The sequence below is a fragment of the Nannobrachium achirus genome (genome assembly GCF_963921795.1).
Source record: "Nannobrachium achirus genome assembly, chromosome: 1".
In the NCBI taxonomy this organism is placed as follows: Eukaryota; Metazoa; Chordata; class Actinopteri; order Myctophiformes; family Myctophidae; genus Nannobrachium; species Nannobrachium achirus.
In genome coordinates this window covers 38,845,942-38,865,532 of record NC_137810.1, presented here as the reverse complement: position 1 = coordinate 38,865,532, position 19,591 = coordinate 38,845,942, and the positions used below count along the sequence as shown (strand labels likewise).

Below are 19,591 nucleotides of genomic sequence, written 5' to 3'. Positions count from 1 at the left end.
ACACACACACACACACACACACACACACACACACACACACACACACACACACACACACACACACCTTATCTTATGCAACTTTTCTGTGTTCATCATTTAAGAGGATAAGCCTACTAGCCTAGGCATCATGCCCTTTTCAAGTGGCTCAAAACAAGCAGATTTGGACATATAGTACAGCACACGACAACAGCGTTATGCTTACAGTATGTGTTTAAAACCTGTGGGGCTTCTCTGCACTGCTCTGAATGTAACCTCTCCGTTAGGTAAGACCAGATGACTTTGCTGTCAATTAACACAAGGTCTGTGTGTCCCGACTGCTCCTAATGTAGTTACTGGATGGGGAAATGCAAATTTCACACATAATTATGACACAAATATCTCAAAGGAGAGGGGAGCAAGAGAGAGGAAACGGGAACGCACGCACGCACGGCTGAGCAGACACTATACAGCCTGGTTAGTATCAATTAGTAGATAAGACAGTCATTGATGTGAAACTAATGAATGAATGGTCAGGGCTGTAAGGACACACCTCTACACTGAACCTTCTGTTGATTGTGCTGGTTAATATCAATATCGCCATTATTTACAACGTTTTATGCACGCGCACACATACAGTTTTTATTGCATTCCTTAGCCAATAATTTGATCCGTAGACTCTGCCGGTACTGAGTCTCCTATTGACCGATGATGACCCGGTCATTGAAATATTGGCTTAGGAATGCGACAAAAACAAATACATCTCCATGTATTCAAGGCTTCATGGGGTGTGTTAAGAGTACTTCAGTAGCAGCTCTTGACCAGCATAAAAATACCCCATTCTCCCTGTTATGTCCGGTACTGTACATCAGTGTACCCAGAATGGATTTACCTTACCAGTGTGTGCACTAAGACTAAAAGGCTCACGTTTATATTCAACATGTTTGATATTGGAAGATTTTACCGGAACGTAAAGTCAAGAACATAATGGCTTCAGAGACAGCTCAGACTGAGTTTTATGATCACTTTACAGACAAGCAATCGAGATTAGGTCACACTTCACAACCATACCGCAACGCTCTTGGTTTTTATTCCGACGAAGGAAATGTGTCTGTGACAGTGAAATTGCCTGAAAGTGTGTGTGGTGCAAGCTGCACTGACACAGTTGAACTGTGTAAATAATAATAAACATTGAAGCATTTCCCAGACTCACCTGAGGGGCGGCGATGTTGAACGCAGGGCTGGACAGCTCAAACCTCTCCTGGGCCTTCTCTCTGGCCAAACGGGCCGCTTCCTTCACCTCTTTAAACTGATCTGAGAACTGTGGAGGGAACACACAGGCTGTCAACTCACTGACTTCCTTCACCTTTTTGAGCTGTGCTAACCGCTCCTATGGCTGGCTTTGTGTGTAGGTATGAGTGTCCATATGCGCACGGAACTCCATGTATGGAGATAAGTAACGTCACGGACAGAATGGCCAACAAAAGGAGATATGTCGTGTTTGATACCATGCGAAGTGAGCACCGCTCAACTCGCACAGGTGCAATTGTTAAACCATTAACGACCTGAGGTAAAGAAGTCTAAAAGTGAAAAAAGGCCACGAAAAAGGATCATCTATTGCAGTGGTTCTCAACCTGTGGGTCGAGACCCCCAGGGGTTTCCCCAAATTATTTTTGGGGGTCCCCAGAGGATTACCTTAATGTGTAACATTGTTTTCTCACTCAACATTAAACAAACCAACATACAGTTTAAGTGTATAAAGGGTATCTGCACATTTCTAAAGTGACAGTTTAAGGACTTTTAAGAGCTCTAAAATGACAAATCAATTGTCAAATATTAGAGGTTGCGAGGCGTTGTGAGCATGTAGATCGTCTATTTTCACAATTTCATGTTATACTAAATATAATGCCTCAACTCTTAGTGCTCGTCAGGGTGGGGGGTCCCCATTTCAAATATTATTATTTTGGGGGTCGCGGCCTGAAAAGGCTGAGAACCACTGATCTATTGAATACTGACGTTTCGACCTGGAAAGGTCTTCTTCAGGGATTGAGGGAGTGCATAAGAAAAACAATTAATTAAATCCATTATGTGTGCATGAGTGTACCTGTTGTAACTGTTGGTCTCAGGGGAAGCCCAGTCCATACAGTGTGTGTGTGTGTGTGTGTGTGTGTGTGTGTGTGTGTGTGTGTGTGTGTGTGTGTGTCTACCTGCTGTAGTTGCTGCTCAGTGCCGAAGCCCAGTCCGTACACAGTGTTGGCTCTGCTGTCAGCCCACTGGCCGAACTTCTGCGACGTCTTGGTGAACGTCATGTTGGGTGTGATGGTGCTGTTGATGATGGCCTGACACACACACACACACACACACACACACACACACACACACACACACACACACACACACACACACACACACACACACACACACACACACACACACACACACACACACACACACACACACACACACACACACACACACACACACACACACACACACACGTAACATGATTCATTTATGTCCATTTAAAGCAGGGGTGGGCAACTGTGATGATGGAGAGGGCCACTATATTTTCACACTCACTCCAGAGGGCCACAATGCATATACAGGCAAACATTTTTGAATTGGAATCCTGAATTATTTATACCTTTTTTTTTTTGTATTGGAATCATGAAAAGTAAAAATGTTATTCAATTTCAAATGTATATGTTCAAAAATATATGTTCTTCTGTTAACTTTATGAACTTAAATATAAATGCATTGGACATAAAAAAAGTACTAGTCATTGAGCTACTAATATAGACTGAAGTAATTAAAGCGGGTCATGTTTGCATGTTTGGAATTATAACGGCTGAAATCAATAATATATATCACTATTCCGATATTAACCTGCAGGCCGCATTAAGTGAAGGTGGGGGCCACATGTGGCCCCCGGGCTGCCAGTTGCCCATGTATGATATAAAGCATAAAAAATGTGGTCATACATGGCCATACATTACTGCATGAGCAACATATGCAGGGACGCAGCAGAACAACTACAAGGTTTGAAAATGAAACATTTCAAATGAGGAATTGAATGTCAGTCTGACTCAAACTAAAAATGATATGGTGACTGTCACTGTATGCCTGCGTGTTCTACTTTATGTGGACAATGGACATAAATAAATGGTTAAAAATGTCTTACTAGGGAGTTGGGGTTACCAGAAAAAGGAGAAAAATTACATTCATAAAGTGTGTGTGTGTATAAGTGGGCGGGGTCTCACCTTGGTCCCGCCCACACTGATGATACGGTAGACACTGCGGCCGGCATCGTAGAAGAAGGACACGGTGACAGCGTGCTTACTGGCAGGGAGCCAGTTCCTCTTAGTGGCCGGATCGATCTGGAACACATGGGCTCTGCTGCTGAAGATAGGCTGCTCCCTGGATGCACACGCACACGCACGCACACGCACACGCACACACACACACAGAAGGAAAGATAATTAAGTGATTAACATATCGTTACATATGGAGAGTCAATTACATATACGCTACCCTACATGTTCATTTAGACTAGAGATAAAGAAAGTCATCATAAATTTCATCTAATTTTAGGTTGACCTCTGGGTGCGAAGCAGTCACTAAACAGAGAGATATCATGAGTGTCACAATGAGTTTTTTTCATCTCTTCCCCTCTGGGCACCAATACAAGTTTAAGCCGTCTTTTTATCCTCAATGAAAAGTGGTACCCTTACGTTTTCTGATACTAAAATGTTACCTAGTGTCATATCGTCTGCTACTTTTGATGCTTCGGTGTGATGCTTTAGTATGATCAATTAATTTACGATAAAGTATGGAGATAAGAGGTTTCTGCTCGACAGCAACGACAACATTCGACTGACAACAAGAGCTTTGGAACGTTGAAATAACATTGACACTGTGAACCACAGATCCAGGGAGGATGTTTTTGGCTGTATTTGCAGAGCATGTTAGCTTTGTGTGTGTGTGTGTGTGTGTGTGTGTGTGTGTGTGTGTGTGTGTGTGTGTGTGTGTGTGTGTGTGTGTGTGTGTGGTGAGGGAGGTCAGCTCGGGCTGTCAGTGTAATGAGCCACCAACATCCTCTAAACATTATGGTTCCACTCCATTGATCCACTGAGGTCTCTGTGAAGAATGGATGAATGTAACCTGTGCTTCTGTGTGTGTGTGTGTGTGTGTGTGTGTGTGTGTGTGTGTGTGTGTGTGTGTGTGTGTGTGTGTGTGTGTGTGTGTGTGTGTGTGTGTGTGTGTGTGTGTGTGTGTGTTTGTGGGGTGGGGGGAAGCGTCATGATATCGCTGTAATGAAATATACTACATAATGGCTTTCTTTATTTACTTATAGTGTAGGTTGGCTATTTGTTCGTTGCACAATGCCTGCAGCGTGAGACTAATTATGAATCCAAATCCGAACGCAAAAAAAACAAGAACACATAAATGAATAGAAATAATAACTGTGTTATGCCTTCTTATATATACCAATTATAAATTGTTGAGAGCTTGTGGGGGTGGGGTGGTCCTTGAGGACGGCTCGAAATATCCTAGTGGTCCACAGAAAAAAATACAAATAAAAAGATTGCGTGATGACTTCAAATAAATATCATGATTATTTAAAACTTTTGCCTCGATTGCAATTTACGAAAGATTTTAAAAAACATCACCTACTGTACATGCTCACGCGTCTGCCAATTACAACCATTGTACAACAAAGTATAATACAGGGTTATGTGGTTAATCATACCAATAGATTTAGTCAATTATAAACAATCTGTTTTGAATTTGTCCCTGTCGATTCGCTGATATATAGGAGAACCTATATAGTTGTAAAGTAGTGGTGTAATGATCCCCCAGCATGCTCTACTAATCACTACTGCTTCCCTGCATTGATCCATGCTGTCTCTGAAGAGCACATGAACCAAACCTCTTGATATGACCCATGTACATTCAGCTAAAAAGATGCCGATGGGAGGAATCAACAAAGCCTAATAGCCTCCACATAATGATAATGCAATGTTATCGTCGTTGTTGGGTGAAAACCTTGTATGTCCAAAACCGTTCGTTTTGCATTTATCATTTTAAAAATGATTTAAACTAGTGAAAACAGCCGATCTACAAGCACACAACGCCTCGCACTGCGAGGCGTTGTGTGCTTGTGGATCGGCTGTTTTCTCTATTTTTGCGCGACAGCCTTGTATGATGAAGCAGGGCTTTACTTTGCGAAAGAACGTACACATTTGAAACTTGGAGATGCAAGGTTTCCACCCGACAACGACGTTATGCATGTGTGTTGCGCCTCATTTACATGCAATGAGCATTATTATTTTTGCCACAACAAGGATGCTTTGTTCTCGGCAAAGTGCGTATAAAGCACGTCTCTATCTATATAGGCCAAAACCAGTTGCAGTCAACTGGAAGGAACAACGTTTGCACGTTGGATTTGCATAAGAACAACAGAACAAGGCATAATGATTTGTTTGGAGCACGGCTTTAGTGAACCCAGAAGAGACCAGAGACAATAGAGAAGAGAGAGAACAGGACTAGGGATGGGACGATACGCGATATTATCGCTTATCACGATAATCGTATCGTGGCTATTTCATTTATCATGATATTGTCCTCCGTCATGCACTGGGATCAATTCACCTATTATTTGCCGACTGCATATCCGGTACCACTTAAACCCTCTATAATTGGTAAAAGGTTTTTACGTTTTTTGCCCCAGGATAATGGATTTTGATTATCGCGATAATATCGTAAATCACGATTTCTTTTGTCACAATAATCATGATATGACATTTTCATATCGTCCCATGATCCCATCCCTAAACAGGACAGAACATGAAGCACTAGTACATTCTGAATTCAACAACTAATTAGGGTCAGAGGAAGCCTAATGGTTAGAGGGGGTCAACAAACGAAAATCTGTCAAAAAAGGACAGTGAAATGTGTGAGCCGTTTCCCACCTCATATCGATACAACACCGAAGTCTAACAATCTTAAATCCTTTCAATGGCTCCGTCCCTGTGCACCTAGCCGAACTCTAACCTCAGCTAGAGCAGTGGTTCTGAGCCTTTTCAAGCCGTGAACCCCCCCCCCCCCCCGTCCCCCCCCCCTTAACTGAAGTGATATTGATGAATTCCAAATATTATCTGCGGCACCCCTGGACTTGCTCCACAGTAACCTAGGCCGAGTGCCACCCACTTTGAGAACCACCAATAACCGCGGTTGTGTAATTCATACCGCGGTGTAGAGTTCATAACCGCAATTGTTTTTATAACAAAAGATATTATTAAAAAAAAACATTCTAGCTTAAGTGGATGACAGAGTTCACACCATAACTATGACGACAGTTATCGTTCTAGTGCTTGGTGTGAACTTCCCGTAAGACAACTCCTTGCAACAAAACCGTTGCATGCAACTACTTGCAATTATCCCCAATGGCTATTGCAAGGAGTTGCATTGGTATTCATGGCCTTAAAACTGTTTTGTTGCGAGTTGTGACTATTTGCAAGAAGTCATATTGGTGCGGTGAGGTCTAGGGCTGGGTGTAATAACTGCAATACAGCAGTTGTGTAATGCATACTTTGTGTGTGTGTGTGTGTGTGTGTGTGTGTGTGTGTGTGTGTGTGTGTGTGTGTGTGTGTGTGTGAGTGTGTGTTTTTGAGCGGTGGTCAAGCCTGAGTCTAGCCTGCCCTGAGCATCAACTGCAATACCAGTGGTGGCCTGAATGAGCAAGTATGGCTCACACTCTCTCTCACACACACACACGCGCGCGCTAGTTGACCTTGACACTATGGTGTTTGCTGTAGTAGTGTAACTGTATACCGTTGTTGTCATAAAAGCTTCTTTTTTATTTCATCTGTGTTCATTTTTTGTTTCCCTCATTTTGTTACCGACTCTTTCGTGTTTGGTTCTGATCACTGAACCTGCAACAGCACTTTGGTCCGTTTAAACATACTTTATAAATTGTCTGTCGGGTGGAAATGTCCCAAACTGAGTCTGTTACTTTAAAAAAGAAGGCAAAAGTAGCAGATCTAAAAGCTTGATCTAGCTTGTAGATCTGCTACAAAGTTAGAATACGGAGATAAGAGGTTTCTGCCCGACAGCAACAAAATAAAGTGTGGCGTCGAGCTGAGTTTCCTGGTCAGCAGGAACAGTACAGACATGAAGTGGGACAGACATCTTCAAAGCTTCAGAGACAACATCAGTGTGTTTTGAAAGATGAAATGTGGACTATAGCCTGATGTATGCTTTAGTCGTACGATGGCGTCCCAATCCTAAAATAGCCGATCTACAAGCCCACAGAGCGACGCGTTGAGGTCTTATAGATGGTCTATTTCCGGCGAGGGACACCAGTGCAGGACGATATATCAGATTTAATCTTATCAGTGAAGGGAAGATGCTGTGCTGTAAGATCTTATAAGTGATCTGTTTCAAAGTGACAACCATAACGTTCCAACCCCATTATGAACCCCCGCTTTGTTCCCTGGACCTTGTGCCGTTTACATTTCTGACTAATAAAGTATTCAATCTATCAATCAAAAAACAAAAACATACTTGTGAAAAGATTATTGCCACCATAGGTCGCAGTTTACTATCAGAACGGTCACATCTTGACCGTATCTGTCTGTCTGGGTAACGCTTGTCTTTTTTGTTGATTGACTCTCACGCTCTGACATCCGCTCTGACATCACGCTCTGACATCACTGTGATGTCAGGGGAACCAAATCCCTGTTATGCCCATATATGGAATTATGGAGATCCCTGTGATGCCAGGGGAACCAAATCCCTTTTATGTCCATATATGGAGATATGGAGATCCCTGTGATGTCAGGGGAACCAAATCCCTTTTATGCCCATATATGAAGATATAGAGATCCCTGTGATGTCAGGGGAACCAAATCCCTTTTATGCCCATATATGGAGATCCCTGATGTCATCAATATTAAGCCCATATCTGTGAATATCCACGGGTACCTACCAGGAGTCTCCATATATGGGTAACTGGTCCGATATACATCACTGGCCAGATGGCCAAGACATGGCATGACCTCGCCCTTAGGCATCTTACTGGTAATACTTGGAGAAAATGTTTTATTGGCGCGCTTGTGGACGAGCAAGGCCATCCGCTGCTCAGCGTGGGCACTTAGTGGCTGGAACAGGTGTGCCTCATGAGCATCAAGGCTTTGCTATTTCTGTTGATTTGCATACGGTTGGCTTCAGTATAGAGCCTTCACACACATCCAAGGACTTTGGCGTCAGTAGCTTACTACACACATCCAAGGACTTTGGCGTCAGTATATAGCTTAGTACACACATCCAAGGACTTTGGCAAAAGGAGAGTTGTTAGCATGAAATTGTCTGCACTGCAGCATGGCACCAACTCATCCCTGTGGCTTTAATAATACTCACTGAACATAATAAACATACATTGGAACAAAAAGGAGGCTCTTAACATGGCTAGTGGTCTCCTGTAGATCAGCTTTTCTTTTTGGCTAAGAAGTTTGGTGACGTACAGGGATAAAAAGAGCAGGACTAGTATACTTCACCTTCAAAGAATAAGGTATTCCTTGGAGAATAACGAGACACAATTCGATAAGGTTTGGCTGCCCCTCATTGGTTACCGGCGCAGTAAAACTTGAAGGACAGGACACCATAGGTTTGGTCCACTACCTACCTATTATCATCTTAACAAGAGTCTGACTCCTTTTTGTTTTCCATGAGGAAAATATTTGATGTAATATCACTGAACAGTATGGGAGTATGGGGAGGGATTGCGTGTTTATTTTCATTTTTCTCTCTCTCTCTCTCTCTCTCTCTCTCTCTTATGTTGTATAGAAACAATGGAATTTACACTGTGCTACTTATATTACATTTTGTGATCTTTTGTTCTTAATAAATCATATTTGCCAAGAAAGTCCATACACCAAATGACGTACCGTATTCAATCATATCTAATTTAAAACCCCTCCCTTATACGAGCCACATCAACCTGCTGCACTAACAGTTACAGTTACTGATTGTTTCCAATCAGTTGTGCTTATTAAAACTAATCATTAATGACAGCATTGCACACATACGCAAGTCATTTAATTATAGTTAATTATATTCATATTACTTCTGGATCCTGCTGAGATTTACATAATTGTCTCTATCGGACAGAAACCTTGCATCTCCACATTTATTTTTTTGGGAAACTATTACTAATGCCCTACTACGTTAGACAAGAGTGTCGCACAATATAGACGCCAATTCCGCTGCTTTTGAGATATTTTTGTGGGTTTTATGAATATTTAACCAATGAAGTATTATGTTTGGGGTTAGAGCACATGGGTTCTCAAACTTTTTCATGTCAAGGACCTCAAAATTGATATATATTTTGCAGCGGACCCACATCTGAAAATGTTTTAGATGGACCTCACCAGATGAGAAGATCAAAACATCCAAAATTCTCTTAATTTATTCCCCCCCAAAATAGCAGATGTACATGCTCGCAGCGTGGCACGAAGTGATGCGCTTTGAGCTTGTAGATCTGCTATTTTTGAAAAGCCAGCGTATATAAATGAATAAAGTAGTTAAAATGATCGTGATGCTATTTTAACTACTTAAGCTGGGGACGCCCTGGAAACCCCCTCAAGGCCGCCACTTTCAGAGCCACTGCTTCATTCCATGCCCTAGAAAGTAAGGGTTATTATGGACATACCAGGTTTCCACCTGACAGTGCGGCCATTTCTCTGGTTAATGAGCAGAGATGAATGACGGCTGTGGGTCTAGCTGTGTGTCAGCAGCTCATAACAAATATTAATATGTGCTGTCAGTCTGAGGTCCTGGAGATACTCCACAGTGGTGGACAGTAACACTGTCGGGCAGTGACACGCTGTTTTGGGCGTGACACGCCCACTTAAAGTAAGCATGTACTCTTGAATTCTTATGTTTAAAAATAATTTACTCTGCCTTGAGGAAAAGTCAGGTTATATTGGTAATATTTGACCAGTTATCTACTTGGTCTCCAATAGTGGGGTAGACAATGACATAGTAGCTCTGGTGAAAAGTAAGGTTTTGTGGACATATTAGGTTCCCACCTGACAGTGACCATTTCTCCTCTTAATGAGAAAATATGAGTGACGGCTGTGCGCGCAGCTCTGTGTCAGCGTCTCATAAAGAACATTAAGCTACTGTCAGTCTGACGTCCGTCTGTCTGTCTGTCTGTCCTGTAGATGAGGAGGAAGTCTGTCCTCTGAGCTCTCGTCAAGCTAATTAACCCTGACAGACAGACGGTCTCTCTCTCTCACACACCCAGGAACTCGCCTCTAGGTTGTCTGTGGGTTTTATAAATATTGAACCAGCGAAACGTATTAATAAGAGTTTTGACTAAATAATAAATACATTGAGATTCTTATTTCCCCCCCATTTCCGTAAAAGAAACAGTTTTGGACATACATGGTTTCTACCCGACTGAGACAATATATCGTCACTGTCGGGCAGAAACCTCGTATCTCCAAGTTTCAAATTTGTAAGTTTGTACGTGTGTATGTTTTTCGTAAAGTTATGCCCTGCTTCATCGTACAAGACTGTCGCACAAAACTAGTGAAAATATTTTCAATAGTTTAAATCATTTTAAAAATGATAATTACAAAACAAACGGTTTTCCACCCAACAACAACGATATACTCTTTCAAAGATTTTGAATAGCTGTCTAATAGCGGCCCTATGCCATGCAGCACCGTCCCCAGCAGGTCAGTGGAGGGACAGAGGAGCATGCATATTTCACATGTTATTATCACATCTGTCACAGGGAGCCTTGGGGGGGTTAGTGACACACATTCAGGCAGGCCTGGACCTGGACCAGCCAGCTGGCACCTTACAAACCTTACACTGTACCAGCCTCCAGGTTTGAGCCTCATAGGTTAGAGCAGGGGTTTTCAAAGTGGGTGACGGAGCACCCTGGGGTGCCGCGACGGCAGTCCAGGGGTGCCGCGAGATCATTTGATAATATTTGGAATGTATTTGGACACTTGAAAAAAATATTTAGTATCATTTTTAAACTTGAAGTACAAACGTATTTTCAGTCAGTTCTAACCAAATTGGCTATTATCTCAACGCTTTCCTCGCAACATAATCACTAAAATATCGTCACTGTAGGGCAGAAACCTCGTATCTCCAAGTTTCAAATGTGTACGTCTTTTGGTAAAGCAAAGCTCTGCTTCATCATACAAAAAATTGATGGGGTCGCCAAAAGAATCCCTCATAATATGGGGTTGTGCTAGAAAAAAGTTTGAGAACCCCTGGCCTATAGGGTTTTACTGGTTAATTGCCACAAAACGGTCCATAATACATGCTCACGAGCTAGCCAATCTATAAGCTCAGACCCATCGCAATGCATTGTGAGCTTGTACTGCACATCCAATATTTTCACTGACATTTGTATGCATTGTTTCAAAGTGTTTTGCCTATAAATGAAAAGCCCCAAATAAGGATGCCAGGGTGAAAGTGTATTTTAAAAAAAGTGCCCCGTGTTGCTTGATTTTGACGAAAGTGAAATTGCTCTACTCATAATATATTATCCTCTGAATTTGAAAGAGAATATTCAGTCCAATGTCAACATTTTCCGATGTTCCAAAAAGAATCCTATAGGATTCTGAAATTCCAATAAGAATCGGGTGGGATTTCACAGAAAAGAAAAACAAGCGGAAATCTTGTTTCCTATGATGTCAGAGGTCACCCATTAGGATTAATGTGTTTATTACTTTAACGTAGACATGACTTGATGTATGGAATGCAGCATTACATGCAACACACACACACATACCCCCCCACCCCCCCACCACACACCCACACACCCACACACACGGATGGTGGTGTTCATATACATTATTGTTCATCTACTCCAGCTCATATACTCTACACACTCACCCATCCCCCTCCCGTGACATGCTTTTAGCTTATTAGATCGGCTATTTTCGAAAAGAAATATTTTGAAACCAATACTTTTGTACTCCTCTTACTCAAGTAATATTTTTGAATACAGGCCTTATACCCATAAGTAATATTTTTGAATACAGGCCTTACACTCATAATTTCTTCTAATATAATTAGTGGTGTTGCCACTTTTACTCAAGTAAAGGATATCTGTGAACTTCTTCCACCACTGGCTACATGCAGCGAGCAGGCTGTGGTGTCCATATAGATTATTGTTCATTTCCTCAGATCATATAAACACTCCCCCCTCCCCCCGTCGTGTCTGGATTGAACTCCCTGCTACCCTGCCAAGCATGAATACAGGCAGATAACAGCGCCAGTGACGCAGAGAAATGTGAACTAAACTCATTAACCTGAGTGGAACACTGTTATTATGTCCATAATAATAAGTCAGGCAGCACGTTTACAAAGCACGAGTAACACAAAAGGAATGAAACCAATATGATACAGTAGCTATTGTTTACAGTATTGTTTGGGGATAAAGAAAACGAGGCGAGGTTGACTCATAATCACAATAATTATATAATCGCCTAATCGCAATTATTTGAGATAATCACAATTATTTTGCATAATCATCATAATCGTTTCCATGTTGAAAAATGTTCATATATTTTCAAATATTTTCAAATAGCAGATCTACAATCTTGTAGATCTACAAAAAAGCTTGGAGATCGGCTTTGTCCACTATTCATGTTTTTTTTTTTTTATTATTATAAAGTAATTAAATATGTCATTTCTGGTTATTCGTCATTATCTGCCATGTGCCACTTCAAAGCCAAAAAGGCTAAACGGAAATGTAATTTTTATTACAATATTTTACAATATTATCATTACAACATCGAAGGTATTTGTTCAAAAGAATCCCGATATCTGATATAACTCATATCACCCCGCGTGTGGCTAATGGCTGTCCTGTGAACACCCTATTGTCTACCAGTGGAATCACTTAGTGCGTTTAGGATAAGCGATTGAACGTATCTGGTCTTCCTCAGTCTGGGCTGACCACACACTTAAGTCTCAACTGTCAGATTTCTGTCACAGCAAACAGAAGAACACCAGCTAATCCCTAAAGAAATCGATCACACCAGTGACACCACTGTCTGCAACTGATTCAGAACACACTTTACATACACGGTCTGACTGTCAGAGGATTGATTTCAAAATGCTACTGTTGCTTTATAAAGCGCTGGCTTTGTATTGATGAAACTGGATAGGATGACCACATTCTTTTCTGTCCATTGTTCTGTTTTCACTGAAACTTAACTCTTTAAAGAACAAAACTGTGTTTCATATGCGCCTTATACACTACACATTGCTTCTCTCTGTACTAAGAAGAAACCATGAAGTATGAAAGAGCTCTTGTTGAAAAAGGAGTAGGACTGTCTACACACTATAACGTTATCTTTTCTTTATGTATTTTTTAAATGAATATCCTCTACAGTAAGTGCCACATTCAAGGATGGTGCCTGCACAAAATGAATACACAAGCATTTCTATCACACCTATGGCATTTGATAATGCACATATTTATTCACACTATTTATTTATTAACTTTTACAGCAATATAGCTATTATTGTCTCTGTCGGGAGGAAACCTCATATGTCCAAAATGGTTACTTTACAGTGTGTGTCTAGGCTGCTCGACAGCTCCACTTGGTCACCAGGGGCATTGCAGCTTTTCGTGCTGCATAGGGACACCACACACACCAAGTCATGAGTAGGAGGAGGCAAAGAAAATGGTCTGGATTCAACTGCTTCACTGACAGATTACTGTCACAGCAAACAGAAGAACACCATGCTAATCCCTAAAGACATCGATCAGACCACTGCAGCTGATTCAGAACTACACTGTACACTGACTGACTGACTGTCAGAACATTGATTTCAAAATACTAGTTGGTTCATAAAGTATTACTATTGAATAAGGCCATATACATTTCTGATCTTGTGCTACATTGTGGGACAAAGGTGTGAGGGCCACATAACGGTCCAAACTCTAGATATGAGCATCTACTACTTTTACATTTCTTAAGTCAAAGTCATAACTATTTTGAATCATATCCAAATGTCCTCTCATAATGCGTTTATTTAGGATTTTGTCTTAATGAACTTAATGTTTTGTTCAAAAGGACTGGCCTGAATATCTTTGTTGTTTAACTATACAAAAAACCTCGCCTTGACTTGGTATCCTCTAGTTTCTTTGAAGTACTAGATTGCTCTCTTGGCACTCTACTAGGTGACCATTTACTCTTATTTGTTCACTTGGGTTGACGCCATTTACTGTGATTTCAGTCTGGATAAGACTGAGTGTCCGCTAAAGACCTCTGAAGGATCAGGGACAGGAGAAAAAGTTACAGTCGATGACTATGTTCATCAAACATGATGAGAAAGGACACTGAATTTGTGTCTTTTTATACACGTTGATAAGCTTGACAGTTCCTAGTACAGTACATAAACTGTTGTATAGAAGATACTGTGAAGTTGTTTATGTGGCAGCCAGCTACTGATAAATGCTGATGGTGTATATGTTACAGTATGTTTAGGTAACTCAGGACGTTCATTGTAAGAGCGCTTGTTTTGTGTTCACCACACACTAATCACCACCAGATGGCGACGACAGCCCATAGACAGCCATTCACTAGTGCAGGCGCTGACGTCACTCGTTTGCGACTCTCTTTCTTTATTTACTAGCCTAGCTGGGCGGTGTTTAGCCATTAGCTTAGCCATTAGCTTACTATGAGCGTTTATCGTGGGCTTGCCCAGGCCTTACGGCCTGGGCATAAATATAACGATTGCATTCACCACGGCTTCGTAACTCGCGCGGCCGCTCTTCGCGGCCACTCGCGCCTGCGGCGCTCGGGGGCGCCGCAGGCCAGCGGACCAAGGTCCGCTGGCCTTCGCGCCGCTTGCAATGTCGTGGACAATCGAGTGGCTCCGCCTGGAGGACGTTGTTGTGGGCGACCGCTTGTTCCGCCCCGTGCGGCACCACAAGTGCTCCGTTTCTCGACCGTCCTGTTTCTCTAACAAACCGTGACATATATATTATACCAAGCATATACTTACACATTGTCAGTGGTGTAAAGTAACAAGTAGATTTACTTAAGTACTGTACTTAAGTACAATTTTGAGGTATTTGTACTTTACTTCAGTATTTCCCATTTCCAATACTTTTACTTCTACTCAATTACATCTCGGATCCAAATATACTCCACTACATTTGAAAACTTTAGTTACTAGTTACTTTGCAGTTATAAATGATTATTACAAAACAAACATTAATACACTTTAGCCCTATTTTATACCTAGGCTATTTGAAAATAGACGATCTACAGCTTGTAGATCTGCTATTTTCAAAGATTTTGTACTTTTACTTTTGGTACTTTAAGTATATTTTGATGACAATACTTTAGTACTTTTACTAAGTACATTTTGAATTCCAGACTTTTACTTGTAACAGAGTATTTCTACATTGCAGTATTGACTTTTTCCACCACTGCACATTGTACATACGCTGATCTGTTTTTATTATGCTATTAGTATAAAACTAACTATTACCTTTGCGGCTATATTGTCCAAAGGGGAGTAAAAAAAAACCCTCTCATGTACCTGAGCACAAGACGTAACAATAAAGTACAACCTTGAACCTTCCATTCACTCTACCTCCAGAGCTACTGCAACCCCCACCGCCTCCCCCCACCCCATACAACATCCAGTATTTACCACCCCGATCGATACAACATCCCAGTAGACACGCATTTCATGAGGAAAAGCTTTCTGGCAGCAGATTGCAGAGCAGAGAGGCTTTCTCATCTGAAACGAGTTGGAATCACTGACATTTCTTTAGCAGGCACTCCTCCGGGTTACAGGGCAAGTGCTTCTATAGCCATTAACCCGTCAAGACCTGAGGTTCTACAAATGAATGTCTTCTAAATGTTGCTATCAGTATTGCTCAATGTTTTTCATGTCAAGGACTCCTACAATTATATGTACTAGCCCTTACCCGTTCAAAGATATGAGCTCCAAAATGATGTGCAGTGTGTGGGTTATGGGATGTGCACTGTGCATACAGTATATGAGGGATGGAAAGTAACTTTAACTGGTGCTTGCATGATAATATGTAGGAGCATCAATGTAAGAAATACCCGTTTCGTTTAATGGCTAACCCCCCCCCCCCCCCCCCCCCCCCGCCCGCCCGCCCGCCCGCCTGCCCGCCTGCACACACACACACACTCCCCCCCCCCGTGTGTGTGTGTGTGTGTGTGTGTGGGTTTGTGTGTGATTGTGCATGGCCTGAACAACAGCGCCCCTCCCTTAACATGTGTGGTCACAAAAGGTACTGTAGGCTAAATAGATATAGATACACCATAAAAATGCTATTATACAGGAAAGTAACTTTAACTGGTGCTTGCATGATAATATGTAGGAGCATCAATGTATGAAATACCCGTTTCGTTTAATGGCTAAACCCCCCCCCCCCCCCGCCCGCCCGCCCGCCCGCCTGCCCGCCTGCACACACACACACTCCCCCCCCCCCCCCCCCCCCGTGTGTGTGTGTGTGTGTGTGGGTTTGTGTGTGATTGTGCATGGCCTGAACAACAGCGCCCCTCCCTTAACATGTGTGGTCACAAAAGGTACTGTAGGCTAAATAGATATAGATACACCATAAAAATGCAATTATACAGCATACGATTTGTGAAAGTGACAAACGGGCTTCACAGTTATGTCAGGTGTGTTCATATGCTGATGGTGATGCGATTTCAGGTCAATTGCTCCAGCCACCGAGGAGAAACGCTGTTTCATACAGACAGACCCTCACTCACTCAGACAGACATTCGCAAAATTATAGTATAGATTTGTCCACAGACCACCATCTCAAAATATTTTGATATAGGGACCCCAAGTAGCAAAGATTTGATTTAAAAATTATCGCTTTAGAAATATATTCAAAAATTTGCTAAATGATTTTTTTTCCCCCAAAAAATAACAGATCTACAAGCTCAATCGTACTATGAGCCCTGCAATTTTTTGGATAGCTCAAGTATAACATTTTGCTTAAGTACAACATTTTGTGCGTGAGTGATAGTCCCCAGCTATCCTTCACCTGCATCTGTGCGCTTGGCTCCCAGTACAACAATAAAGGACTGTTGTTGTACTGGCCAGCTCCCAGTACAACAGTAGAAGCCACAATATGCAAGCTCAGCAAAACTACCATAGGATAACATGTATTATACATCTCATCATACAGTATATAAAAGCTCATTCCTGAATCACTGAGGCATGGCATACTGTATAAGACAAGTGATGTAAAACAGGTCATAACGTGGGAGTGACATCAATAAAATGTATGCATTATTAAGCCATATAAAATAGAATATAAGTAATTGGTTACTGTAGTCCATATGATGTGTCTTGGAAAATCCATGTTCATATAATATTAATCGTCTTTCTGTCTTGTATTTGTAATAAATATTCGCTCATTTAAACCACAAACTAAATTATTAACTCATTGGCCGCCTCCCCCGATAGTCACGAGAAAATTCCAATGTCGCTCCCCGCCAGGCCCGATAGTCCCGAGAATTTGCTTTTATATAATGTAATGTTTAATTACATTATTCTGCAGCCCGTGAAAAAGTTTGAGCTTTCAGTCATATAACGAACCAAAGATATCACTCATCACAGTAAGTGTGTTTGAAAACAAGAGTGTAATAACGTATAAATCTCAATAGAAATGAATAAAACTCCCAATAAACCACAGTGAATGCATTTAGCGTGGCAGAGCGCAGCCCGCAGAGTGCAATCAGCGGCACACTGGCCACACGCATGTAAAGGGATGTGGGGCAGGGATGTGCAGAGAATATTTAGAGAGGCAGGGGCTGACATTTCTAAAGGGGCCTTTTGGTGGACAATTCTATTGAATGCAGCCCTCAGGGGCAGGGGCTCAAGCCCCCTTTGATGTCTATGTGTGTACATGCCTGGTGAAGGGGCTGGCAGAAGCGACAACGGAGCAGCTGGATCTGAGACCATTTTGCACAAATCAAACAAAATCCAGTAAAATGTTCACTTGGAAAGCCATGACCTGCCTCATTGGCCAACAACACACAGCTTCATCATAACCCCCAAAGTCTCGACAACAAAATATTATGTCCCAGGCAGCCAGACAACAACGAAGATCAGAAGATCAGATCAGCAGGAGCGTCACAAGGGAAAAGTGGGACGAGTCTGAGTTACTAGGGCCCAAGGTGGAAGGGGCTTCATTATTTTATACTTTTGCTATTGAAAAATAGCAGATCTACAAGCTTGCAGCGCGACACTCGGTGCCATGCTGTGAGCTTGTATATATCTATTTTTTAAATCCCCCTATGTAGAAAATTCATGGGGGGCCCGCAGTGAATCCTTGTACCCAGGGCCCAGCACCGACACCCAGTTGGAACAGATCCTCAGCCCACTACAAACACACGTATAGAAAGCCTGGTGAGGCGAGGTTACAAACAACACAATCACCTACTGGACAAGATGCAGCGCCGTCGGCCGGTCCAGTCGACCACCAACCGATCTTCAAGCCCTGCTACGGGAGTGGAGAGGAGAAAATATCCCCCCCCCCCCCCGGCGGAGTCCTCAATCAGGCGACCATTGTCTGAAGAAAAGCAACGTGTCGCGTCCATATAACTTCCATCGGTATGTAACAAAACTGGTGAAAATAGCAGATCTGCAAGCACACAACGCCTCGCATCCATGGAGCCTGATGGGAGGAGGAGTTCTAGGTGTATTATATTCCAGTTCTCAGGAAAGGGTCGCGTCCAAACTCCCAGCGGTGTAACAAAAAAAAGGAGTGAAAATAGCAGATCTACAACGCGTCGCGACGAGTGGAATCCAACGAGGAAGAAATGCAAACACGGCGATCGTCATTGTCAGTAAGTTTACTGTTGTTGTTTACATCCAAGCCTAAACTACTTTTCTTCCTCCTCACTTGGCTGATGCTGCAGCGTGCGTGCACGCGCAATCGCGCATGTGCGCGTGTTTGAGGCGCGCCGCGCAACGGCGCAAGTGCTTGCAGCCTGAAGGAAGGAAACGCGCCTGGAGAAATATCACCACTGGCCGTGTGTGATCGCTGCAGTCTGTTCCGTTCTAAAGCCCGCCTACTGTATCCGGTTATGTAACACTCACATGCATGCAAGAAACGTTTCCGCATCCGGTATAGACCCAGGCCGGATCAGCAACAAGCAGAGTAACTTGATTCCTATCAGTTCTCTACGAGGCCACTGAGCAGGGGCGTCAATTGGGTATGGCAGGGGTATGCAGCTGCCATACCTTGGCTACAGGGGGAAATAATAAAAATGTACTTTTCATCGTGCCTGTTGCTAAGGTATGGCAACATGACTGGTGTCTAGTCATGTTGCCATACCTTACCTTTTTCTGAACTGACGCCACTGCCACTGAGGCCAGCCAGCAGTTTGCGCACATCAACAGAGCATGAGAGCGATTCAATTCAAAGGAACGTTATTGGCATGAGAAAACATAGGCTACGTTTACATCGCCAAAGCAAGTGCCACAAATAAATAAAACAGTTGAATATGGGGAACATATTTACAGTTATACACATAGGCTTTGCCTTATATAAAGTTATAAG

The 19,591-nt window shown here is 42.4% G+C and overlaps 1 protein-coding gene across 3 annotated transcripts in view; it reads right to left on the bottom strand.

The window, feature by feature from the left end:
- LOC308293194 (homer protein homolog 3-like) overlaps nt 1-19,591 on the bottom strand; it is an 87,634-nt gene that overhangs the window by 51,517 nt on the left and 16,526 nt on the right. For all 3 annotated transcript variants that reach the window (XM_080735629.1, XM_080735630.1, XM_080735631.1), the window contains 3 exons: nt 3,237-3,393; nt 2,184-2,315; nt 1,190-1,297 (listed from right to left, as the gene is read on the bottom strand). In XM_080735629.1, coding sequence (XP_080591755.1) covers nt 1,190-1,297; nt 2,184-2,315; nt 3,237-3,393 — 397 coding nt within the window. The remainder of the gene's footprint in view (nt 1-1,189; nt 1,298-2,183; nt 2,316-3,236; nt 3,394-19,591) is intronic.